Below are 26,113 nucleotides of genomic sequence, written 5' to 3'. Positions count from 1 at the left end.
GTGGATTGAACCGGGGACCTTCTGTGAGCCAAGCAGGGGCTCTGCCACGAGCCACAGCCCCTCTCTACAACTCTTCAGGGCCTCAGGCAGGAAAGGGTCTTGCATGTCCCCTACTTTTCAAAAGCCATCTAGCTGGAGATGTTAATGGGGATTGAACCGGGGACCTTCTGCATGCCAAGCACAGGCTCTGCCAGAGTAAGCGGGAGCAAGGAGAGGCACTGGGCCTTCACTAGCTCCAGAGTGTGGAAGCTGCAGTCCTGCAAGAGCCTCTTTTCTCTCCTGCTCATGTCCAGATGTAAAGTGCAGCAGGAGCTTAGAAGGGAGCCTTAACGAACAGGCCTTGGGCGATGTGGAGCTGAGGCTGCCTTCCCCCCCACCCTGGGGCCCGTTCAGCAAGGGAGATAAAAATGCTGCCAGATGGACTCCTGGTTGCCCCCACAGGGTCTTTAAGGCAAGGGACGTTCAAGGGTGGTTTCCCATTGCCTGCCTCTCTGTAACCACCCAGGGTCTCTTTGGTGCAAACTCGGACTGACCCTGTTTAGTTTCCAAGATCAGGCTAGCCTGGGCCACCCTGGGGCCCATACCAGCCCTGAATTTGCTCCCCCAAACCCTCCTAACCCTGAGCTCTCGTTCCCGCCATTCCGACGAGCGACCCTTCCTGCATGTGCCGGCCCAAGCGAGCCTCGCCTTCCTGGTTGATTCTAGGGCAGGATTCCGAGTGCAGAAAATCCTTAAAGACCAATCATGTTTCCCGTTGGCCCAGATTAGCCCTTGCATGGAAGACCACCAGGGTCTGCTGCGCAAAAGCAGGCCGGGACAAATCCCCTCTGAACACCTCTTGGTGGCCTGGAAAGCCCTATGGAGTCGCCCTCCTGCATCCAGGAGGACTAGCAGCTTGACCTGCAGTCCGATATCCGACTGAAGACTTCTGCCCTCTGCCCAGTCCCGCTGTCTGAGTCTCCCCCACCCTCACTCCCTATTTGGGGCCTGGTGTGTCTCTGTGAGTGACACTTGGGCTGGAGGGCAGGGAGGGGCCTGGGGCAGCCGGCAGCATTTGTTCCGGGCCCTGCAGCCAAGCCAGCCGGCCGGCCGCCTGCTCCAGAGCCTCCCTCCGACCGACCGGCCGACCTCCACGCTGGTGCTTGCTGGAGGTATAAATAGCAGCGTGGAAGACAAGCGTGCTCCTGGCAGCCACCATGAGGGCCCTGGGGCTGTGGTGCTGCTGTGTGGCTCCGCTCCTGCTCCTGGGCACGGCAGGTAAGACACTCGCGCCGGCCCCCTTCCTGGGCTTTTCCCCAGGGCCACTGGCTTCCACTTGCCCCGTGGGTCATGCTGCCGCTCAGCTGGGGTTGCACCCGGGGGGGGGGGGGGGGATGCAGCAGAAATGAAGGACTGGGAGTGTGTGTGTGTGGGGGGGAGGGTCATTTTGCCAAAGAGGGCCTAGATAAGCAGCACGAGGGAGTGGGGGGAGAGAGCCTTTCAGAACTCTTAGAGGGTGGGTGGGTGGTGTGGCCATTAAGGGGAGGGTGGTGGGTAGGCCTTCTGTACCCGGGGTGGGGTAGGGGCTTGGGAGCAGAGCCAGCCCTGTGCAATCTTTCAAAGCGGCTGTGTGGGTCAGAAACGCTGGAATGGGTCCTCCCAGCAAAGGAAGGGAGAAGGGAACAGTGCAGAGTTGGCCGATGGGTGGGGTGGTTTCCCCAGACGCCACAGTACACCTTTGCAGAGGAAGAACGCCGTGGCCTCTGCCCAGTGCTTCCCCCTTAGCTCAGGAGTGCCTTGCAGCAGTCCCCTTGTTTGCCCTTGAGTTAATTTGGTCTCGCCGGCTGCCCTGGCCCGGCTCTATATTCCCTGCGGCAGAGTGGCTAAGTATGGAAACAGGCCTGTAACTGGAGCCCCCCCCCCCAAGCCCCTCGCAGAGCCTCCCCGCCCCCACCGTGGCCAGCTCAGCTGCTGCCTTCTTGCACTGGCAGAACGGAGGAGTCGCGTCGCCACTGTGGATTTCCTCCTTTTAAGGACATCCTTTATCATTTGCAAGGACAAAAGAGCGCTGGTCCTAGTGGCCTGGGGCCTGCTGCCCCCCGAGTGCTCCAGGCAGGAGCCCCAAAGCCTTGAGGGAGTTCTCTGGCTGGGCCAGGCAGGGGTGACCAGTTCCCCTGGAGCTCCGTGCACATCCTCCGGGCGTCATGCCCCAGCCCCGTCTGTGGCAAGGGACCCCGTGGCCCAGCACTGCCAGGCTTCTTGGGCGGGTCCTGGCAAGAAGGGGCCCGATGCCCGAAGTCAGGAATGCTGGCCAGGATGGCCTTTGGCACCCTTGCACGGGAGGGCATGGCTCTGCCAGCTAGCTTTCACTGCTTCTTGACCAGAGCAGCCAACCTGAGCTCTACACTGGAGCCCCAAAGTGTCCCCTGGAGTGACCCCCTTCTCTTTGCCCCCATAGCTGAGCGGGAGTGGGGGTGGGGGTGGGGGGGTCTGCTCTGTCCCCCGTAGAAGTCTGCTGTGGACATGATTTGCATCCGATGTGCCAGCCAGCATTGCCCACTGCCAGCAGGTTGCGTCTGAGCCCTTCTGGGCATTGTCCTGAAAATCGTTTCTGGTGTGTTCTAGCTTGGGTGCTCCTGACCAGCGACTGTGGTTGGGCCGCTGGGGAGTGGCTGGGACCTCGAACGCAGAGCTGGGGCAGGGCTGCGGAGAGATCCAGGTGCCGAGTGAGCTGCGGGGGGGCTTTCCAGGCCGCCCTGCAGGGGTGCCTCAGCCATGGCCTTGGGTTGTCTTGCAAGGCGGGCCTTGTGCTCCTGGCGGGCTGCCATCTGGGGACCTTCTCTGATGGCTTCGGTTGGAGTGTTGAGGCCTGGAGGCTTCTTCTGGGCAGGCTTTGGTGAGCTCAGCATTCCTGAGAAAGGAGCCGGAGAGGAAACGCAGGAAGACGGCCCAGTGCGGTCACTCGGTCAGGCTGCCTGGGTCTGAGTGCGGGGTGGCTGGCCAGCCAGCCAGAGGAGAGGGGATGCCTGGCTTTAGTGATGACAAGCCTGTGCAGAGACAGCCAACTTCTGTGACCCAGTGCCTAGCTGTGGCTGAATGGGAGGCCTTGCTCCTTGTCTGCGGGCTGGAGTGTGCCCCGTACCCCCTTGCATGTCGCACCCAGCCCTGCCTTCCAGCCCTTCTCAGGCAGCAGCTGGTGCATCTCTTTTGCCAGGTCAGGAATTTCCCCCACAAGCCTTTTGTTCTTGCCTGAAACCAGCGCATCTGGACTTGCCTTTTCCCAAACATCTGGGGAGCTGGAGCGCCCCCCACCCCCAGTTCACCAACTGTGTGAAGGTCCCCATTTCCTGGGGGGTGGGTGGGGGTGGTCTGCATTATGGCCTGGAAGGCACTAAGATACGGAGAAGGGCCTCGTGTCTCTTCCAGATCCCGGGGAAAAGAACTTGACATCCTTCCTCGACTTGGGGGATCCTCCTCCCGATACTTGGGGGGCATTCTGATGCTGCCTTTGGGAAGTAGAGGTCTCCTTCCTGCTTTGGGGACTCCGCTGATCGGCCCGTCTTCAAAAACTGGTGCTGATTTGTGCCTCCTCAGCCACTGAGTTCATCTCTTGGAAAAGTCACTTGAAGAACTTGGGAAACGCATGGCTGTTTTCCTTCCAGTTCAAAGATCCTTTTGGGGTTCTGGAAGGGGGGGGGAGGAGTTGTGTGTGTGTGAGGCAGAGCCTCCTCAGCATCCTGGTCAGCAAGGAATGGCCAAAAGGTCTTCGGTGGGGGCGGGCAGGCTGGAACTAGCTGGCAGTACCTTCTGGGGCTTGTGTGAGACTGCTTGAACGCAACAGCCCTCGTGTGGCTCTGGAGGGGAGGTTTGTGTCTTTGGGCGAGTCTTCCCACTCCATGTTCACGCAAGCTGGCTAGATTTTTCTCTGCAGCTTTGACAAACCAGTTCCTGATCCTCCCCCTCACTGAAGATGTTCCTGTGAGCTTGTGAGTGTCCAGTTTCGTTCATGTGCCTGCACACTCTCTCTCTCTTGCTTTATGGCCGCTGCGCATGGCAGGGCATCTGGTGTGGAATGAAGCGCCCCACCCCGCCCCCCTCAGCTGTTGCTGAAATGGAGGAGGCATATGGGATTTCTTTGGAACAGCGCTTGGGAACCAATCCGCTTCCTTCCCCGTCTTCCCTTTCTTTCATTGAGGATTCTAGAAATTCTCTGCCTGGAAACCAGAGTCCTGGTGGCAGAGCAGTGCTGATTTTCAAGTGTGTGTGTGTGTGGGGGGGGGGGGAAAGGTACCCGTTTCCGAGCTGGGTGCTGCTGGTCCAGACACGCCCAGAAGGCTGGCATAGGGTGGGCAAGGAGAACAGCCCCCAGACAAGCCCTGGTTTTCTTCCACCTCCAAGCCCCCTGTCTCCTGGGGTGTGGGCAGTGAATGCCAGGGCAGTGGGGCAGGCTGTGCTCTGTGGTGGGGCACACCTGCTTCCCTTGGTCAGGAGAGGAGGGCAGGAACTGTCGGGAGGCGGGGCTAGGCTGTGGCTGGAGTGTCAGGCCGGGATCCAAGAGCCCCAGGTTTGAATCCCCACTTGTGCCAAGGAAGCTGGTGCATTTGGCCCAGTTGGGCTCTCTCAGTATGACCAACCTCACAGGGCTCAGGTGAGGATAAAATGCAGGAGAGGCCATGGGAGCCCCACGGGAGGCCTCCACTGGGGAGAAGGCTGGTGTACAAAGGAAGCAAACAAAACAACAGCGGCCACCTTGGTGGATCCTGCATCACAGGGCCTCGACGCTGCGTTGATCCATTCAGAAAGTAACCTTGATGATGTCTTGGACAGTGTCGGATTCAGAAGGCCGCCGGCAGTACTCCAGACGCCTTCCCAGCCCCGCCCCACCCCCTGCCGGGTCAACACCAACAATACAGAGCATAGCAGCCCCAGACATAAGACGCACCATGTGGGATCAGGCCAATGGCCCATCCAGTCTCTCACTCCGCATCACACAATGGCCATTAGGGGGTCCACTAGTGGGGCCAGAGCGCCAGGAGCCCTCCCACTTGTACCCCCCCCCCACCGCCAAGCACCAAGCACCAAGAAGACGGAGCGCTCCAACTATACCTTGTGGCTAAGAGCCGCTGATGGGCCTCTGTCTTTCTCCAGTCGCTGCTGGAAGCTGCCGGTGCTTGCCACTACGTCCTGCGGCAGGACATTCCACGTGTTGATTTGTCTTTGGGTGCAGAAGTGGGCAGTTTCTACAGGGTATGTAGCTCTGGGTGCACAGGCAAGGGTGGGGGCTGCTCAAGTGAGGGTCCTCTTGGGCCTCTGGCTGTTGCTGGAAGTGCAAGTGGAAAAGAGTCAGACACAACCCTGAAATAGCCGTCCTTCCATTTTCTCATTCTACGGAGCCCTCCAGGGCGGCTTATGCCACTGCCTTTTAATGCCATAATTTCAGAAAGGCTGCCAGTAACAATCTTAAAATATAGTGGCAAAACAAATAGCCACCTTCAGTTTTTACGATTTGGGGTGGGTTTGTTTTTTAAAGAGCTGACTTAGTGAAGGCGTGCTAACACCCCCTTCCCCCAAAGGTGGCAGCGGCTGAAAAAGATTTCTTTCCCTGTTTGGTCGACCCTTTTCCCACAGGGGAAATGACCCGTAGCCAGCCCACCCCGTCCCCTGAAGGAGGCATCTCTGAGATCCGGATGATGTTTTCTAGGCCCTGCATATGCCTCAGCCAGACTGGCCAGAGGGAGCCACAGAGCTAAGCCGCGGCGCATGCAGTGATCTGTCAGTGGGGCAAGTGGCCCATGCCCGGGAGGGCAGTGCTGACCCTGCAGCTGTATGTTTGTGTGTGTGTGCAAACACGCATTGAGCTGCCTGGCCACTGCTTGCTATTTACAACCCATTAGGGGTTTGAACTGGGTGGCATCTGGGAGGGGGATCTCCTGACTCTCCTTCCTCCAGTGGCTTCCTGCACCTGGGCCCAAGGGTGGAAGTTGTCCTGGGCCTGAGGGTTGGAATTCCTGCCCAGCAGGCCCTCGGCTTCTTGGCACGGGGCTCGGCCTCTACTGTACCTCTCGGAGAGGCAGCTTTCCATTGGCGTTGTGGGACATGATTGAGATGTCGCACCCACCTGCAACCTGAGCCTCTTCCTCCCACGGACCCAGGGAAGGGAGGGGGTTGCCTTCGATGGAGGCCCTGGAGCTCCTCCAAGCCGAGGCCTTCAGGAAGGGGTCCGGCTGGGAGAATGATTCGTGCAGGGAGTTCCTCTGGCTGCTGGTGGCTCCCCGCAGACTCTCTCCCGCCCTGACTGCCAGGGGTATATTTTTAGCCGGATGAGGGAGGTTGCTGGGTGCTAAGCCCGTAACCTTCAGCCCATTTTACTGCAGGGTGCTCATCCATTTGCCATCTGCAGGTCAGCACAATCTGGCTCTGGGTATATTTAAAGGGCCTGCTTTGGGGGTGAGGGGGAAAGGGAGGAGAGTTCCTTATATAACACCTCGAAGGTCACAGGAAGTGGGGCTGCTTGCCAGGTCTGGAAGTGAATGTTCTCACGGGGGGGGGGAGGTGTTCAACCTCCAAGGAAGAAGGAGGACGAGACATGGGGCTGCCACTGCTCCTGCCTGCCTGGCCACAGTTTCAAGGGAGCCAACGGGGGAGCCCTGGGGAAAACCCTCTTTGCTTCCACCCAGGACATCTGCTCAGGCCAAGTGGAGCTGTGTTGGGAAAGTCCGTGTGTTGTGAAAGTGCCTGAGAAGTCCCAGCTCTGCTTGGACTGTGGCCGGGCAAAACATGCTGCACCGGTGTCCTTGAGCAGGCGGGCAAAGAGTTGGCTTCGGAGGGAGGGGGGAGGTGACCCCTTCTGTGGATGGAGAGCCCACCTCCTTCCACTGGGAGCTGAAGAGAGCCCCCACCCCAGGAGGGAGAGCCTCCTCTGCTGCAGGCTGGCGATGAGGGCATTCGAGTGGGGGGGGGTTTTGAGAGAGGGTGGGGCTTCCACCCAGCCGGGCTACTGACTGGTCAGTGGAGATTAAAATCGGATTCAGCAGCATCTGCCACCAGAGTTGGTTTTTCTTTGTCTCCTCTCCCTCCCAGGGTATCCTTAAAGATTATTTTGTCTTCTCCCACACACTAGGACTTTCTATCTGTGGCTGGCTCTGCCTTTTGTGGGAGCCATTTTGTGGCTGTGGGCAGCACCCCGCATCAGAATTCCAGAGGTCTGAGGACCTTTGGCCTAGAGATCGGGGGTTTCTGGGTTAGGCTGTAGGGTCCCCTGCTCTGAAAGGACAAGGAGATATTCAGCAAGAAGCTGATCCCTGCTGGACAGGGAAATATGCTGTGGACGTACTTAAGACAGACTTTTCTGGTGGTCAGTCCTGGCTTGGAATTTCAGTCTCTAAGACCACCCTCTGCTGCCCTGCTCTTAGGAGCCCCCCACCCCCACCCTCATTCCCCTGGCATCTTTGCTTGCCTGCTTTGCTCTGCTGGTGACCAGAAGGTCAAGAAACTACAGCATCCCCCCTCCCCCATCCCATGCACAGACGTGAGCTGGACTACAGCTGGCTGGGCCCACGGAGATGTCTCCGTTCCCCATAGCAGTGCCTTCTTGCACATAGTACTGACAGCAGCAGGAAAAGCCTGCTAGATCCCCTGGCTGGTGGTGGGGAGAGGATTGTGAATGCGTTTGTAAGAGCCGTCAAATGTGCCTCAGCTTCCGCATCCCTTTCCTTGAGAGACACGTGCCCGGTGTAAAAATGCACGCTGGTTTTGAAGCCAGGGGGCCGATCCAACTGACTGATCGTGTTCTGACTATTTAGAACTGCAAGTCTCTGCCCCGGAGGGCACAGAAGATGCTGCCGGCTTGGCTGAGGGCCGCTTGTTGCCAGGAGACCCAAGTCTGTCCCAGCAGGAGGGGATGCTCTATGGCGACGCCACTCCAATGCCCGGGAAGGGACTCCTCCTCCAACACTCAGTCGGCCACGAGGATGTCCGTGGAGAGCCCCAGGCTGCAGCAGGCGCTGACCCGGAGGCCCAGGATGGTGTCTTGGAAGAGAAGCAAGCAGAGGGGCGCAGCTCAGAGGCCCGAGGAGAAGGGGGAGGCAGCCCAGGAGAGGAGGAGGGGCTGACTGAATCTCAGGGAACAGAGAAGGAAGGTGCCACTGGAAGCGGAGCCCAGGTGCATCAAGGGCACAGCGGAGAAGACCGTGTCCTCGGAGGAAGCACAGAGACCTCAGAGAGCCTCCTCCTGTCCAGGGAGGAACCATCTGATGAGGGCACCCGGAGTGACTCTGGGGCGGGAAGCTTCAGTGTTAGCCCCTCCATGGAGAACCTCTCGGAGGCAGTGGGGACCACCCTGCAAGACACGGAAGAGGGGGGAAGCCCAGGCTCTCCTGCGGCAGGAGAAGAAGGTTCTCGGGAGGAAGCGGCAGGAGAAGAAGGTTCTCGGGAGGAAGCGGCAGGAGAAGAAGGCTCTCGGGAGGAAGCGGCAGGAGAAGAAGGTTCTCGGGAGGAAGCGGCAGGAGAAGAAGGCTCTCGGGAGGAAGAGGGCGTCAGCCCAAGCGCAAGAGAGACACAAAGCGGAACAGAGGAGGGTCATGGGCAGGTGAAGGCCTTCGTTTTGGATGAGGGTGAAGAAGAAGAAGCAGCAGCTGAGGCAGTGGCAAGGGACGTGCTTGCAACCTCAGCCGATGAGGAGGATCCTGAGGAGGAGAGGAGGATGGAAGGGGAGGACGTCCCTTCAGCAGCAGAAGACATTTCTCACGCGGAGGAGCGCGACGTGGGCCTTAGAGACGGAGGGGATTCCACAGAGGGAGATGATGGGGAAGACCCACCCAGCCGGGAAAGCAGCCTTGATCCAGCTCCTGCGGCCGAGCTCCAGCCTCAAGAGGGAGACCTCAGGGGAACGGAAACAGAGTCTGGGTCGCCTAGCGACGGGGGCCTCCTCCACAGAGTGGACGGGACCCCCTCCAAAGACCACAACCCAGCCCTGGCTGAGGACCCTGTGATCAAAGCAGCCCACCCACCAGCCGACCATCCTACGCAGCATTCCCAGAGAGGTCCTGTTTGTCTCTCCCCCCCCCCCACACCACCCCTGTCCAAGCAAACTTAGTCTGGATGAGGCCCTTGTCATGCTATTTGCCCCTGCTCGTGGTTTTTGCTCACCAGCCTCATCCAGAGAGCGAGAGGGTCCTTGGGGACAGAAGCTGCTAAAGGTTAGATAGGAGACGGGGTCTGCCCCTCTGCCGTTTCCCACTGGCGGGCTGGAGCTTCAAAGCAACCCCGGACAAAGCACCTTGGATGGGTCCGCATGGTCTGTCCTCCAGGGGGTGAGAAAACATGGCCCTCCCAGAAGGTCCTTGGCCAGTGCGAAGGTCCAGCTGTCAGCTGAGGACCACCAGTTCTGCCTTCCAGAGAGCATCGGCTGATTGCTCTGGTGGCACATAGTGGCACATAATGCACACGCTGATCCCGCAGTGTTTGTGAAGAGCTGCCAGGGTCTTGTCTGACTCCAAGGTCAGCTGGAAAAGGCAGCTGATTCATGATTAGCCACTAATATCTAGTGCTGCTCAGTGACTGAGGGAAAAAGGAATGAATCTTAATTCTGGAGCGGATGGGGCTGGTTTCTAACGCTGCAGGAAATGCCTCCAGCATCCTTACAAAGGGGCTTCAGGAGTTCTTATCTAATTGACCCTCTAGGGACGATGGCAAAGGGGTAGATGTGTCAGTCTGCCACAGCAAGATGTAGCAAAAAGTCCAGCGAGGACACCTGAAAGGCTAACAGACTGTTCGATACCAGCTTTCCGGAGTCATAGCTCCCTTCCTTTGATACGTTGAGCAGTGACTCATGAAAGCTCATATGAAAATGCACATTATTAATCTTTAAGATGCCCCACTGGGCTTCTGTGTCACTTTAATCCTCTCAGGCTGTGGGTTGTAAGAAAATGGGATTCCCATAGTACTGAAGAGAGAGGCAGGATTTGTCTTACAGTCCGAGTTGGAAACATCCAATTGCTGCTGCTGCCCTCCAAAGATGGTGACTGGTGGAACAATCAGAAGAATCCTTTGCAATGGCGTTGTATGAATTCCATGGGTCGGGGGCACTGGGGGATCATCTGTCGCTGGCATGTGGGTGGGGTGGGCAATGGGAAGAGGCAGCTCTTTGGAATACAGCTCTTGGACACACAACGGAGGCCAAAGTGTAACCAGAGCTGAGCCTAAGATCTATTTTGGGGGCTTATCCACAGCCTTCTGGTGGGCTGGGCTCCAATCCTAGCCGGCAGTAAAGATCTGCACAGCCCCCGGGCCGAGCCCCACGGTAAAGGAATGGGGTCAAGGCAAGCAGACCACCAGAGTTAAGGCCCCGTATTCCTGTGGAAGAGGCAGAATAGCATGCGCCACAGAGAAGTGCCCAGAAAGACGACAGGACAACGGGGTGTCTTTCCATCTGCCCTCGGTCGCTCAAAGGGGGAAGCCTCATTGCTCGCAGATTAATGTATGAATGCTTGACATTGCTAGTTGTCTGACTCAGGTGCTCAATGTGGGTCTGTCGGGTGAGTTCCAAGCCAGCAATGGGTCCGGGAGAAGCCATGGGAATGTCAGATACTCTGAAGGGGCAGCCAGACTCTGTGCCCCGGAGGTGGGAAACCTAGTGAGGGGAGAGTTTCCCTGCATTTCGTGGAGCAAATGAGTGCATGGAAGAAACCAGAGCAGAGGAACTGGTGCCCACGTGGACCAGTAAGCCTCCCTGTGTGTGGAGCCCCACCTTGAAGCCTCAGGATTGGGCAGAGGGGACTTAAGGTCACATTGGCTCAATATCTGGAGAGTTAGAAGGGCCATGTGCAAACCCAGCAGGAGGCACGTGGCTGCACATCCTCCATGGAATCAGCCCTTGTTCTGCAGTATCTTGCTCTGGCAGCAGTTGAGCAAGAGAAGGTGTCACTCAGGCCCATGGCTTGGGGGCCTTTTCGTAACTGAAGAAGCAAGCCAGGGATTGGGGCCAGGACAGTCTGAATGCAAAAGCACAGCCCGTATGCTGCCTTTTTAAACAGCGCATGCACGCTAGAAACATCTGTGCTGGGGGCTCACCCCGCGCTGCCCACCGTGTAAGGGAACAACGGAAGGGACGGAGTGAGGTTCCTTCCAGTCGGTTGCAACACAAGCCCAAAGGGGGGGGGGGTTGGGTCCACTGCATGAACAGTGCTCAGATCATTCCTAGAGCTTCTCAGGCTGTGCATTTTAAGACATTCCCATTCAAGAACAGAAGGTTAGTCCGGCTAGCTCTGTGCCTGTGATTACAAATTCCCCATCTCCGATGCCTGGTCTGGTCAGAATTCTACTGAGAATGTCCTTTGGCCTACCTGCCATGCTGCGCCCTGGGGCAACTCTTGCCGTCTCTCTCTCTCGTAGACACCCAGCCACAAAAAGAGGCCTTCCTGGCCACCCGCTGTGTTGTCGGAATGCTGCAAATTGAGAAAAGCTCCAGTCAGACTTGGCCTCAGGGGAAGGCCTCCTATGGGGCGGGAGGGGGGGGGCGGGGAATGCTCCAGTGCACCGTATGATGTGTGCTTCCCCTTAGCTAGCTGGCACAGTCCCTGCTCTCCTCTGTGTGGCCCGAAAGCTGAGTCCCTCTCTCTGCCTCCTCTCTCCACAGAAGAAGCGGAGGATGCCCGGGAGCCTGAACTGAGGGATCGTTCCCACATTGAGAATACCTTGAAACTCAAGGAGGACAAGCCGGTCGATGACTACTCAGGTACCAGCAAGAGATCATGCGTCTGGGGGTAGCCAGGAGGACCTTTGCTTCAGCCCTGTCTGGTTAGCCCTACGTCCTTCTCCAGCATCGCTCAGGGGAGTCTTGGGGAGAAATAAGGAGCGGTGGGCGGGTAGAGGGTCCCCTGTTGGAAACCTTCCGGGCAGCTCTGTGCTTGCTGCTTGTGGCCACTTGGGGTCCCCCTTGGCTCAGTGTGCAAGGCCCAGGTCCACAGGAGAGGCCTCAGCTCTTTGCAGGCTGGTGGGAGGGGTGTTTGCGCAATGGCAGAAGTGGGCATCTTTTCAGTCTGAGGCAGCATGGCCCTGGGTGCCAACCCTTGGGACTCAGCCTCTCACTTCCAGACGGGCTCAGAGTTGGGGGGGGGCATCAGCTGGCTCCTGCCAGTTCTTCCAGTGGGACACCAGTTGACATCCTGCTGGGTGGGTAGCTGATGCATTCCTTTTCGGACCGAGTGTCTGAGGGGTCCTTGGGAGACAGGCACAGAGTTGCCAGTGGGGAGGGGAGAGGAAGGGGTGTCAGCAGGGGGAGATTGGGGGGTCCGCTGCCTCTTCCTCCAGGCACCTCCTTCTCCGGCGGCTGGGCCTTCGCCTCGGCTCACTTCAGAAACGCCACTTCAGGGCTCTGCTCCCGAAAGGGTTTTTGAGTTCTCCGCAGAGGATCCTTCTTTCAGAACAGTGTTGCATCTGCTCTTGACCCTGGGGGCAGCCAACCCGGTGCGAGCATCTCCCAATGGCTCTTGCCATGGTCTCTGCAGAGCAGTCCTTACTGGGCTGCTCTTGGTCCCCCGCAGTCATTGCTGCAGCGGGGCCCAAGCCAAGTGGCGCCTGCAGCAGCACCAGCAGCTCCAGTCCTGCTGGCTCCCAGCTCCCAGTGACCAACCCCCAACCCAGCCCTTTCCCAGCAAGTGAGAGAGCCCATCTGCCTCAGCCTCCCCCACACCCCTGCCAGGATTTCTCTGCAAAGTGTCCGCTAGACAAATATCCCTTGGGAGCCATGTGCGTGTGCGCTTCGGCTCCCCTCAAGCTCCTCTGTGCCTCTGCCACTGGGTGTGAGGAAGGGACAGGGGGAGGGGGGGGCTGGTCCTTGACATATTCCTGTTGCTCTCCCCCTGCCTCACAGCCACCCTGCAACGCCTGAGGAAGATCTACCACAGCTCCATCAAGCCCTTGGAACAGTCCTACAAGTACAACGAGCTGCGCCAGCACGAGATCACAGGTGAGGCAGGGCTGGGGGTGGCACAGCTTCATGCCAGGGCTCAGGGCGGGAAGTGGCAGGAGGGGGAGGACGTTTTGGGAACAAATTATGCTGTGGAGAAACGTGTTCCTCTTCTGGCAGTTCTGCGAAGCAACTTCTCCCATCATTTCCATGCTCTCGGTCATGGTCTGTGTGCCAGGCACCATTGACCGTGCTGCAGAGATGCGGGCCCTTTTCAGGCGTATTTACACCATGGAAGAATACCAGCCTTTTGTATCTGTCTAACTGTCCTGGCTTTCTTTGCAAGCAACATGGGAAAACGCCTCCAGTGCCTCTGGATCAGACTTTATTTGGATGAGAAAACATTTAAATAGCAGAATGAACAGTGGTCACTTACCCTAGCAGTCAAGCGGGCATTGTGGATAAGCACTTCACTTCTGGAGTTAATTCCTCCAGCTGGAGAGCCAAGCTGGGAAAACAGACCAGTGGTTCTCTTCCCTGAACTCCAACTCCCAGGATCCTTTGGGGACAGGACGGCTCGTGAAACCAGCTGGGAAGCTGTAGTCTAAACAGGAGAGGGAAGAAGGAAGAAGGGGTGATGGGTAGGGGTGGCAGCAACAGAGAGGAGCAGCTGCGCTTGCACAGAGTTGAAATGAGGAAAACTGATCCGAGTCAGTGGCTGAGGAGCAGTGAGGACTAGGACCTTGAACCCAGGGACCTGTCTGTGAGTGTCTGACCTCTGGCTCTCGCTCTCCAAGGTCTCTATCAGAACAGGGCTTTCCCCACAGGCTGCTGCCCAAGACCCTTCAATGGGACGTGCCACAGTTTGGACGTGGGATTTTATGTGTGCCAAGGAAGCGCTCTGTCGCCAGCCCCAGCTCTTGCTCCCTTTCTGATTCCAGGGCAGGAGAAGACAGGAAGAAATAGCCGTGCAGTTCAAAGAGAAAAGAGGAGGGCTGACTGTAGGGATGGCCGGCAGGAAAGCCAGCAAACAGCAGACGGCTCTAGTCGGTGTTGGGAGGCATAAGGCGATTTGTCTGTGGTGATGGGTGCAATCTCCATGCCCCCTTGCCCACACTTGAAGGGCATACCTTGGGCTTCGTGGCCACAGGTGGGCATGGCTGCTGGCTGCTGGCTGCTTTCTCACCAATGAAACTGCTCATAGTTAGCCTCTCCCCATTGGCCAATGGGATGGCAGATGTCAGGTGGCCAGATGTCAGGTGTGCTTGCAAAGGGGTGGCCCTCCGAGGCATCAACTGAGCAACACCCCATTGCTCCTTCCATGAGTTTCTCCTCTCCCTGGACTTTCAGCAAGGCACTCTTTCATCCTGCCTGTGGGATGCCCAAGGAAAGGCACCTGCAGTGTGGTGAATGCCCCCTTGGTCCTTGCAGGATGGGCCTTGCATGTGGATTCGGGAGGCGGGGTCTGGTTTTGATGCATGAGATCCCCGTGGCGGTGAGCGATGCCCCTGATCCCAGTCTGGGTTGGGAAGGCACAGGGATCACCCACCGTCCTGCTTCCTTCCTCGAAGAAAGCTGCTGCCCGTTTTCAATTCCGCTTGTCTGACAGCTAACCGAGCATCTCCCCTTTCCGACTCACGTTGCTTTTTCTCTCCCCGTCCCTTCTCCTGCTCTACCAGCTTACCCGGGACGCACCTTGGGCTCTTCAGCCACAGGTGGGTATGGCTGCCTGTTCATTGCATGTCAGTGAATCTCCTCCCAAGGCCTCTGCCCACTAGCTGAAGGAACAGGCCTTGGTGGCCGGACCTCCTTTCTCCCGTGGCCGGCAGCACCTCCTGCCCACAAGCTCCTGGTCTTGAGCTGGTTGCTTGGGGTGGCTTTCCCCACTACCCTCCTCAAAGCCCTTGACAAGAGTCCCACTCTGGGGACGCGGGAGAGGGCTGCATTCCGCATTTTCTGCAGACATTTCTGACCTGTGTGGATATGTGTCTGCTGCCTGGGCTGTGGTAAGCTTCATTTGGCTTTCATGTTGTCCCCACGGAGGAGCCAGGGAGCAGTCGTTGAAGAGGTCCAGAGAAGTGGACGCTATTAAACAACATTTCTTATGCTTGTCTTTAAGTTCTCTTTCACAAAGACCAGTTCCATGAAGACCTCACAAATGCATTTCTTCACTTTATACGGAGTCAGACCATTGTCGATGCTGATCAGCAGCAACTGTCCAGGTTCTTAAGCTGAGGTCTTTTCCATCACAGACCACCTGGTCCCTTTAACTGGAGATGCCGCCAGGGATGGACCGATGTTTAGGCACTGGGCCATAGTCCCAAAGAGTGTGCCCTCCATGTGTCCTCACAAGGAGTGATCCTCTCCTCCTGTTGATTGCATCATGTCCTGGTGAAAAGTGCCTTCAAGTCATAGCTGACTTAGGGCGTCCTTGTGGGGGTTTCAAGGCGAAAGCCATACAGAGATGGTCTGTCCTTGCCTGTCTCTGCATAGCCATCCTGGGATTCCTGGTGGTCTCCTATTGAACTATTAACAAGTGCTGACCCTCCTTAGTTTCTTAGAGCAGATGAGACGGTGCTAGCCTGGGCAATCCATGTTCAGGCATTTCACCATATAAAGCATCCCAAATGTTGTAAAGTTCCACCGGGGTACACAACTAGCAAAACAGACCCATGCATATTTTCTCATGTCACAATGCCGTGTAGGGTGTTTGTCATGCAGGAAGTTGCCCCAGGGCTTCTGCAGCTGAAAGCAGCCACTTGCTCAATGGGGCCAGAAGGCGTCTCCGTCTGCTAGAGATTCGTAATGCTGGGGAAGGCTGGTGTGGCTCAGAAAATCCCTGCGGCTGTTGCATGCTGGGTGGCTAGCTGCTGGTCGGCTGGGATGGGCATCCCTCTGTCCTGCAGTATCAGGATCGCCTGGACTCTTGCCTAGCTTGTGTTGCCTCTTGGAATGGCCAGATGGGCTGAGGAACGTTCGCGTGGGCTTGGATGGAGCATCCAGATATAGGAACTGGCTCTTCTCGGACGGAGGTCAGAGGGGTACCCATGAACAACCCATTGCTCCCTTCTTCCTTGCAGATGGAGAGATCACTTCCAAGCCGATGGTGCTGTTCCTGGGGCCGTGGAGTGTTGGCAAATCCACCATGATCAATTATCTGCTGGGACTGGATGATACTCCTTATCAGCTCTACACAGGTAGTGGCAATTTCCTGGTCTTCTCTGTGCCTTTCCCTGTTAATTTCATGCAGCCAAGGCCTGCCCTGTCCACTGGGACAAAGGCCCATCTGGACTCCTGCCGTCTGAGCTGAGGATTCCTTGGTTTGACTGTGGGGCCAAGGCTAGAGAGTTACTCAGGACTCTGTGTGCCCAGACTGCAGGGCATTGGGACCCTTGTGACTGACTGGCAGGGTGTAATTCCTGGATGGGCCGGTGGGAGTCTGGTCTTCTTCCCTGCCAACTCTGCAGAGTAGGATGCTTTGCTTGTTGCTCTGCCCCTTCCATCTGCAGCTTCACCGGACTTCAGGATCCCTGGGCTAGAGAATACACCATCCTGCAGGTCCTTCTTTGTGGACAGTCACCCTGGCAGAACTCTTGTTCTCTTCCTGATCTCTAGGGGCTTGGCCTGCCCCCTACTGCCTAAGGGTTGAAGCTTGGAGGGTTCCCAGGGGCTTATTGCTCCCTGCTTTGCAGACAGAAGTAGGACTATCAACTTCCTGGCAAAAAATAAAAATGCCCCATCTCAAGGAGATGTTATTTACCTGCATACCATGAAAAGCTTCAGCTGCCTATTTGCATACACTAAGCCTCTATTAAAGGGGCAGGAGACTCTTCTCCAGGTTTTCTTGGCAGGGCTAGATGGGACCAGAAGGAATGTGCCCTGGGACCAGCAAGCAGAAGGAATGTGCCTGGCCTGCCTTCCCCGCAGGAAGCCAATTAACTGGAACAGGAATGACCTTTCCTGCTTTTCTTCCTCCCTCACTTTTTCACCCTTTTGATCCCTGGTCTCAGCCCTGCAGAGAATTTCTGAATTAAATTAGCCAGTGAAATCAAACCTCTGGGAGGATTTAATAGAGATCAACAACATGGGTTTTCTCTTATATATAAGAAGACAAGATGGCTGGGCAAACAGGATCTTGGCTTGTTGTGCATCTAGAGTCAACCTAGCCGTAGAGCTGTGGGACACATGGACTGTCTCCAGTTGCTTCCTTATCCCCCAGTTGGACACAAGGCTAATAACATGATGGCCAGACTGCTGTCATGCACAGTGGAGAAATCCTCTTCATTTCATGATGACAGATGATCAAGGGCCCCTTAATTTAATCTAAGCTGATCAAGGGACCCTTAATTTAATCTAAGAACATTGTTGAGGGGATAAAAACATTGCTTGTGTGGAGAAATGCTCTCCATCCTCGAAGTCAGACCTATAGTTCAATGGTTGGGACTATATACTCTGTTCATGAGTTGGAAGCCCGTTGCAAAACTGTACTGGTAGAAAGGAGGGGGTCAGAGGATGAGCTGTCAAGCCCCAAGTACAGGACTGTTTGGTGCTCACAAATACTGATGGCGCTGGCTGAAGAAGGGCAGTAGGTTTACTGTCTTACACCTTGCTTGAATAGCACATTTCAAGGGACAGACTGGGATAACCTAATTAGTAGAGAGTTTTCTTCTTGGGGGCCGAAAGATCAAAACTGCTCCAAAGTGAGATTGAGAAGCCCTCACGTTTGCTGGTGATAACAGTTAGTACCCAGTTTGCTTTTGACACATTTTGGAGGTAAGGGAATGGGAGAGCAGCATTGAGCTTTGGGAGACCTTTGGGGTTTTCGGATCTCACAGGTCCTGAAGGATGGAGATGATGAGTCCTTTTCTTCACAGCCTCTTTAAAGCGAGGCCTATTTTAAAAGGGCCTTGTGCGAAGGAAGCGGAGTGTTTGCCTCATTTTTTGTCTCTGAACCATGCGTTCTTCGTTCACGAGTAGGAGCCGAGCCAACCACCTCAGAGTTCACCGTCATCATGCACGGCCCCAAGCTCAAGACCATCGAAGGCATTGTCATGGCTGCTGACAGCACCCGCTCCTTCTCGCCCCTCGAGAAGTTTGGACAGAACTTTCTGGAGAAGCTGATTGGGATTGAGGTTCCTCATAAGCTTTTGGAGAGAGTGACCTTTGTGGATACCCCTGGGATCATTGAGAATCGGAAGCAGCAAGAACGAGGTGATTTTAAAAACTTCTTTGCATTTTCAGAGGGCCCCTGAGAGAAAGAGTAAAAAGGGAAGCAGGAGCGTGTTTATCCTGACATTACACTCCTGCAGCAAATCCACTCGGTCTTTTTTTTTTTAATGACTAAAATGCCACTGATTTCAGGATTAAATATTTGAATCCAGATTTACATAGTGAGTATTTCACAAGCAGGCACAACTCCAAAAATCACTTAAGGTTTCTTTGTAGCATGGCCCATCCAGCTGTGTGTGCAGACACCCCCCAGGAGTGTTGAAAATCCATATGTGGTCGAGAGTTGTAGGTCTAGATATTCCTGACAGAGCATGGAGAGCAAATCTTAGATACTTGGGGCTTTTGGTGTGTTTAAATTTAAGAGACACAATACAGTTTTTGTTTGGATAGAGAACGAATTAGATGCTCAACAGAACTATTCACATGTGTTAAAAATGCCAAAATAGAAATACAGGCTTTGAACACATAATCGGAACTGTAAGGAGACAGTCTTGCTGGGGGCTCTGGTGCAGAGAAATGCAAGCAGAAAAAAACATGAAGAGATACATGTCTCTGATGCAGGTTATATTTTTGCAAAATTTCTGGTTTCACAGCATTACTGCTCTGTATATATTTAATACTTTAATATTATTATTCTGCCAAAGACGAATAGTTAGGGTTAGGGGCCCTTCTTGATGAATAATCACGCTCACATGAATGTTGCCAATAGCTGGAAATACTTATATTAATTTTCCTCACTTTCCGGACAGTCATAAAATCCAGAGAGGTTATCAGTAATCACAGGAAATGGCTTAAGCACCAAATTCTGCTAAGTCCTTATAAAATCAAGGCTTGACCAAATGCTTAAGTTTCTCCTTTGTGGTCTAATGATCCCATCAAGGCATAGTTGCCCATAGGATGAGGGGTTTTGGGGCGGAGAAGTCCAAGTTATCCATGATGAGAAACTGATGCTAGTTCCAAACTGTGCATGAGCCAGACGCTCAACATCCCTGGACCTCCTGCATGGAATTGTTCTTCCTCCTTTCCCATAGGCTACCCCTTCAACGACGTCTGCCAGTGGTTCATCGACAGAGCTGACCTCATTTTCGTAGTGTTTGACCCCACAAAGCTGGACGTGGGGCTGGAGCTCGAGATGCTGTTCCGCCAGCTGAAGGGCCGTGAGTCTCAGATCAGAATAATTCTGAACAAGGCAGACAGCCTGGCCACTCAGGAGCTCATGAGAGTCTATGGAGCCCTGTTCTGGAGCCTGGCCCCCCTGATCAATGTCACTGAGCCTCCTCGGGTTTATGTCAGCTCCTTCTGGGCTCAGGACTACCAGGCGGAAACTCACAGGGACCTTTTCCTAAAAGAAGAGATCTCGCTCCTGGAAGACCTTAACCAGGTGATTGAAAACAGGCTGGAGAACAAGATTGCCTTCATCCGCCAGCACGCGATTAGGGTCCGTATCCACGCGCTCCTCGTTGATCGCTACTTACAAACCTATAAGGATAAAATGACCTTCTTCAGCGATGGGGAACTGGTGTTCAAGGACATTGTGGAGGATCCAGACAAATTCTACATCTTCAAGTCCATTCTGGCCAAGACCAACGTCAGCAAGTTTGACCTCCCTAATCGTGAGGCCTACAAGGACTTCTTTGGGATCAACCCGATCAGCTCCTTCAAGCTGCTTGCTCAGCAGTGCTCCTACATGGGAGGCTGTTTCCTGGAGAAGATCGAAAGGGCCATCACCCACGAGCTACCGGATCTCTTGGGGAGCATTGGCTTGGGGAAAAAGCCCAGCGTCCTCTCCTGTGACATGACAGGCTGTGGGGAAACGCCAAAGAACCGATACAAGAAACATTAACGGGGCCGTTCCATATAACCACCAGTTCCTTTGCTCCTGTTGGTGAATGAGCTTATGTCTTATCTGTCCAAGATGCCAAGGTTTGTTAACCCTTCCAGTGCCACATTGGCAAAAGCTAATATACAAGGAGGAGTTGGGAGTCTCTGGCAGCCATGGCAAGGAGGTTGGGGGCACCCTGGGGAAGAGAACAATGTGAATATATAACAGATTTCATTATCTGTTGTTTTAAGTGGGAGGCAAGACGGTCAGGTTCTTGGTGCAAACAGAGGGCAGTGTCTGTAGGGGGGGGCTGCCCACCTTGGGTAGGCTCAGCATACAGGAGAAAGCGTGTTGTAAGAGAGGACAGCTGGGAAGGTGTACAGCCATTGCCCTTTCACCCACTGTATTCCGTTCCTGCGGCATCTGAACCTGGTGGTTGGGAGTTAAGGATTACTGACTCCATCTCAATCACCCCGCCTCCCCTTCTGGGCCTTGCTGACCACTCGCTCTTGCTCTTGATAAGCATGGCCCCTCTTCTCAGCTGCATCTTAGCCTCCCCTTATGTATCCAAGCTCTCATGTCTCAAAACAGACAGACAGAATCCACCCTGTCTTTTAATCTGGGTCCAGCTCTATCTGTAAATACAATGATTTTTTAAAAAAAGATCATTTGGAAGCCTGGATGCAAAGAAGAAATATTCTGGCACAGGTAGGAGTGCCAAGCGCCTTCACTAAGAGCATGTTTTGGTGGAGCTCAGTTGGGTCTGGAAAGGCAGGCAGACACAATTTGGTTGGTGCCCAGGTGAGGTTGTGAGGCATAGTTCCCCCTCCACTAGGATGCAACAGGTGTTCACAGTCTCTGCTTGTTCTTTGAGGGTCTTCTGCCTCCCACTGTCCTGCTTGCTGCTCCTTCTAGTTGTTGTTTTTCTGGCAAGATGCTTAATTGTGGGGTAACGCTGGGCATTGTGCTCTACTCCAAAAGACGTTTTACTTGCTTTAGCTTGACAGCTGGTCAATCTGTATTACCATTCCCTACCACCTTACTTTGTGGTCAGGTGCTTTAAGTGAGAACTGATGCCAGATTCTGCAGAGGAAAGGCATCGCATCCCTTTTTTGTTAGGTTATACTGAGCTAGCAAAGTTGGTGGCAGCAAACAGAAAATGTGAACATGGCTGTTGTGCAAGGCGGTGAAGGATATTGAGGCCTGGGAAGGGGCAGGCAAAAAGGGTGACCTAGCTTTTTATAAATGGCTTGAGAAGACTTATTAGCCCAAATGCAAGAAAGGTCCAGCTAGGTATAATTAAGCACCCTGGAAAGGCTAGCAGGGAAGGAGACAAAGCAAAGCCAAATGATAGCAGGTCAGATGAGTTTGTTGCTTTGAAAACAGGAAGTCTGGAAGAGTAGAGGGGTTGTCCAGCTCAGAACCACATTTCCAAAGAGACCCTGCCACAAACCACCTACTGAAGGTGAGTAAAAGAATTTGGACTGTTCATAAGTTATAAAGTCCATGTGGTGGATATGCAAACCATCAACAGACTGTGGAGGCTCTCCACTGGGAACTTAATTGTCAGGCATGCATGATCCTGAGTTGAGTTGTGACCACAGTGTGCAGCTCTCCCCCACCCCCCATCTCCACCCCCACTTTCCCAAACTGAAATGTCTTCAGAGAGCCAGTATTTCCCCAGGTGGCCCCTCAAGCCCTGCAAGGCCAAGAAGTACCTCCCCACACCCCACTGAAGCACTCTCCTGCCATAATCAGACATGGAGCATTGGAAAGCCAGCTGGCTGTTCCAGAAGGGTGTGGATCGTACCTCCACGTCTTTACAGGGACAACCCCTGTGCTTCCTACGTGACTGACCCCAGCCCTGACTTGAGGTGCGTCTGCCTTGAGTGGGGCAGCGTAGAGCGCTGAAGACTGGCCACCAGGCTTGGTGGTAAGAATGGAGGGAAGGGTGCAGAGAGAGAAATCTGGGTACAGCTCGCAAAGGAATGGGAACAGCAAAGCTGTCAAAGCAGGATCATGAGGACTTGTGTCCAGAGCACTGTGGATTTGAGGGAGGCTTCAGGCTGCCTCAGACTTGCCTTCTCCTCCTCCTTTCTTGTATATTAGCTTCTCCCTCTTTTCTTCTCCCACGAGCTGCTTCCTACCCACCCTGCAGTGCTTTCTTCAGATCAGGTTCTCTCCTCTGTGCCTGTCAATGACCCTGCGTCTTTGTCCCCACAATGGATGGAGCAGAGATAAGCACTGTTGCTCAAAGCGGCTCTCAAAGTGTATTCATATGGGCCCCTTTTTCTCCCATTCACCCTCTTCTTGCATGTTTCTGCTGCGTCTCTTGACCATTCTCACATTCATATATGTCCCCTTTGCTTCTACAAATCACAGCATCTTGCAGGTCACGTGCAAGTGAGACTTGATTGTTTTCTACACTCTTTTGTAGGTTGCTCGGTTTAGGGTGCAATTCAGGAACCAAGTGACAAGCTGGATACGGTGTGGTGTTAAATTCACGATGTCATGAGCTTTGTCTGCCCTGTGTAACTTCTGGTGCTGTGGTGCACTACGTACCACTCACGTTTCAATCAAGGAACGATTCCCAGAGCTGTCACTGGTGGCATTAAAAGAAATTAAGCCAGTGTATTTGGTCTGCTGTCTACGAGCTTGTGATTTGGGGGAAGGGGGGGATGCTGTGCAGCAGCCTGGATAGCTGCCGGGACTCAGAAGGAATATCCTGCCCCTGCCGGGAGGCAAGCTGCCCCATCTATGGAGATGGCAACGTTCTTAACTGGCATTCCGCTCCTTCCACCTTCGTAGGTTCTCTTTGGCGATACTTTTGTTCCACATTCACGTGTCCTGGCAGCCATGGGGTAGCAAAGACGGCTCCTCCCAGGTGTGGAATGATCCACTCTGGAGAAAACATTGCTTTTGAGCATGTGGCTGAAGTAGTCTGATGCCCACCTCAATGTTTGTGGTCTGAGGATCCGGCTTCTGTTGTTACCAGCTGGGCCCTACTCAGCCATGAGAATACATGTCTTTGTGAGCTGCTAAATTTGGGAAGGGGGGGGGGGGGTTCTGTGTACCTCTCATTGGTCATACTACTAAACCAACCCCCCCCACCATCCATTGTTGTGTGCTTCTTTTGAGCAAGATTTTGGGCAGATACATTTAAAGGAACAACAAAGCTGTAAAATATTCCTGTTAGCATAAAGCTGTATTTGGAGAGACCATAATACATCAGCCATTCTAATGAATTTTGATCTTTTTCAATTCCCTTCCTTGTTACTTTGCCTCTTCTTTGGAAAGGTCGGAGCTGGTGAATAAAAGGTCTGGAGTCCAGCAAATAGGCTTAAAGGATTTGTGGTTTGCACCCAACTACCTTCCAACGATTAATGACAGAACATGGTCCCTTCTCTTCTAAAACCATGACAAGGCCCTGTGCAGTGCTACAGAGCAGACTTTACATTTTAGGTCTACGTAACAAACCCACAAAAAATCCAACTAGCAACAGGGCCCAGCCTCTTTGTTCAGTAACGTCCCCCATGCTTCTGTGGCGCAGAATCCCTGCCCAGTGCTTGATAATGACCATGGTTCGGATGTCTGTGAGATTACAGAAGGGGTTTCCCCTCTACGGTGAGAAAAGAGGGAGGAAGTTATTATGGGAGAGAGTTCAAGCTACAGCCAGGAAGTGGCTAGACCACAATAGGGTGCTGCTGAGATTCTTCCTTTCGACTTTGGCTGCTTGGCTTAAGCGCAGAGACTCTTCAGCTGTCAATGGGTGGGAAGCTCATATGGCAGCCAGATGTGCCTTGTGATGTTTTTGCTGACCTGGATGTGCAGAGCCACAGGGAATGGAAGGATGTCTGTAAACAGTGCTGGGACTGAGCAATCATACCTCGCACCACAAACAGTAGACTCTGACCTTTTTATGGGATGAGGTTGGTGATTCTGCACAAGCCCCACTAACCTCCCATCACCATCTCAGTAGTTGTACAAAATCATCATCAGTATCTAAAAGGACTAATTCAAGGAATACAAAGTCCACATGGTGCTCATGAAAAAGCAACAGATGCAGTCATGGAGTTCTGTGTTGGCAGCTCAGTTCCGAGGAGTGTAGGGGCCCGATTCAGATCAGATGCACAGTGAGTTTTCTATCCCCCCCACCTCATAATGCCCCACTGAAGAATCTTACATGTACTAATTTTTCCTAAAACAACTAATATTACTTTTTTTTTTACACCACCTTGACTGTAGCAATACTCTGCTCGTCCAATGTGAGGATTGTTAGTCTGACATTTCGGACACATGTGATATATTCTTGGAGGCTACTATACTCTAAGGTTGCTATAATGAGGCGGTTGTCTAGTAGTGCCATCGAATTTAAAGACTACCCATTTTCAGACTAGTAGTTCTGCAAGACCAGTTCATACCTAACTAAGGATCCATTTACCTTAGGAAGTCCCTGTGTCCCCTACCTCGCCATCAAATGAGTCAGATCACTCAGACATGCTCCGGGTTCCATATCTGGAACTTAATCCCTAGCCTGGTTCATATGTGGACAAAGAGTTTCAACATCTTCCCACTCGTGCTACTTGCCCCCATGGGAAAACTTATGTATACTGTGGGCTACACATAACATAGCTTAAAAAGTCACTGTAAAAGGTATTGAAGTATTGGCATTGTTTGTCAGTGAAAGATCAAACAACAGATAATTTTCTCACAGACAATACCTCTCATATGCAAGACCTGATCAGAACTTCATATTCCTTCTCCTGATTTTCACTTGTCTGCACCTGTTGGGGAAGACTGACTGTTCTCTGCACAACCCTGCACTTGTAGCGACAGACCTAGAAAAGGAGAATGAAAGACAATCTAAGAGCACATCAGGAATTCCACACATTCCGGGGGTGGTGGAGGTGCATAAGTAACTAGGTGATTAGGAAATTAAACCATTTTGGTGGACTCCTAAAAATATTGTGGGCCTAAGGCACTGTGCCTCATAAATAAATTGAACCTGACTTCATGCATAAATGAGGAATGCCTCAATGAAGAATATGGATTAATTAGGAAGTTATATACTATCTCCTCATATTCCCTCGCATGATTAAAAAATTGAGATTTCCCACTCTTTGCAGATATATCTTAGAATCACCTACAATTTAGTTTAATAATTTCAGATAAACTATATAGTTTTCTGGATTAGACATATTTGTCCCATTCTACTTATGGGAGTGTTTCTTACCCCCTGTGGTTTACTACTCTTTTTATGGAATAATTTAAATTGGCCTCTTTGTTACATCTTGTTTACTTTGCTGCTACAGACTAACATGGCAACTCCTCTGACTTGTCCGATACACACCCCATCAGAATCTAGTCTGGACACTGACGCAATACTGGAAAAGGATACATATTACATCATTATAATGTATGAATGGAAGTATCCCACCATTGTCACCCAGGATCATTTATTTACTTATGGATTTATGTCCATGTTTGGAACTTAATTTCAATACAATAAACAAAATAAAAAACGGTTTGGAATTTAATGCACGAGCTGTATGCAGCCAGGCCCAGTGATTTCCCCCCCAGTGTTTTGGGGCACATATAAAAGTTTGGGTCACCAGAGCCCCAGCTGGAAAGAAGGCGAGGCAGGGAGAGAGAGGCTGAAAGAGGCAAGGCGGGAAGGCCGCAAGTGCTTCTTCCCCTGGGCACTCCCATTCCCCGCGGCTCCCTCGACGGGGTCCCCGCAGCCTTTTAATTGCTCCCAGGCGGGCCTGTGCCGCTGCCCGCTTTCCCCCTGCTGAACAATTCACTTCTTCTGGCGGCAATTAATTAGCCCAGCCCAGGGACAGATATTAAGAGCCGAACAGGCGGGCGCGCAGGCGGGCTTCCTCGCACGGGGCGGGCCGGTCGGGGGGTCTGAGACGATGTCGGGGCCCGGGGAGGCCTTCTTCGGGGGGGGGGGGGGTAGGGGGGGTGTCGCCCACGGGCTCCCGACCAGCCTCACCTCGCCCCTCCCGCACGTCAGCCGAGGCGGCCCCGGCCCACACCCAGACCCACTCCGAGGGGGCTGCAGGGCAGCGGGGGCCGCCGGGAGGGCGCGAAACCGGGCCGCGAGGGAGGCGCATGCGCCGCAGGGGCCTCTCTCTGTGGTTCGGGCCCACCCGGGTAGCCAGCGGCGCGCG

The 26,113-nt window shown here is 53.9% G+C and overlaps 2 protein-coding genes across 6 annotated transcripts in view; one reads left to right on the top strand and one right to left on the bottom strand.

Moving 5' to 3' along the window:
- Window positions 1-26,111, bottom strand: part of GLIS2 (GLIS family zinc finger 2) — a 52,199-nt gene extending 26,088 nt beyond the window's left edge. Inside the window, exons 1-5 of one of the 2 annotated variants that reach the window (XM_077316183.1) lie at window positions 25,936-26,111; window positions 24,659-24,775; window positions 13,323-13,490; window positions 11,322-11,423; window positions 5,086-5,299 (exon numbers count right to left, since the gene is read on the bottom strand). The gene's annotated coding sequence lies outside the window, so the exon portion shown is untranslated. Of the gene's footprint in view, window positions 1-5,085; window positions 5,300-11,321; window positions 11,424-13,322; window positions 13,491-24,658; window positions 24,870-25,935 lie in introns of those variants that run through there. The other variant, XM_077316184.1, reaches the window with a different exon arrangement.
- On the top strand, window positions 1,042-22,571 carry SRL (sarcalumenin). 4 transcript variants are annotated; one of them, XM_077316177.1, is made up of 9 exons: window positions 1,042-1,257; window positions 7,782-8,402; window positions 8,493-9,020; window positions 11,615-11,713; window positions 12,851-12,946; window positions 14,566-14,601; window positions 15,967-16,083; window positions 17,864-18,097; window positions 19,147-22,571. In XM_077316177.1, the coding sequence occupies exons 1-9, from the start codon at window positions 1,197-1,199 to the stop codon at window positions 19,956-19,958; spliced, it is 2,604 nt and encodes an 867-aa protein (XP_077172292.1). In that variant the 5' UTR covers window positions 1,042-1,196; the 3' UTR covers window positions 19,959-22,571. The 4 variants fall into 4 exon arrangements, with proteins under 4 accessions (XP_077172292.1, XP_077172290.1, XP_077172291.1 ...); XM_077316175.1 differs by having other exon boundaries at window positions 7,782-9,020; XM_077316176.1 differs by lacking the exon at window positions 14,566-14,601 and having other exon boundaries at window positions 7,782-9,020.
- Window positions 26,112-26,113: the final 2 nt, after the last annotated feature.

This window comes from Paroedura picta, chromosome 17, assembly GCF_049243985.1.
Source record: "Paroedura picta isolate Pp20150507F chromosome 17, Ppicta_v3.0, whole genome shotgun sequence".
Lineage (NCBI taxonomy): Eukaryota > Metazoa > Chordata > Lepidosauria > Squamata > Gekkonidae > Paroedura > Paroedura picta.
The sequence above is the reverse complement of the archived record's forward strand: the minus strand, read 5'-3'. Positions and strand labels throughout refer to the sequence as shown.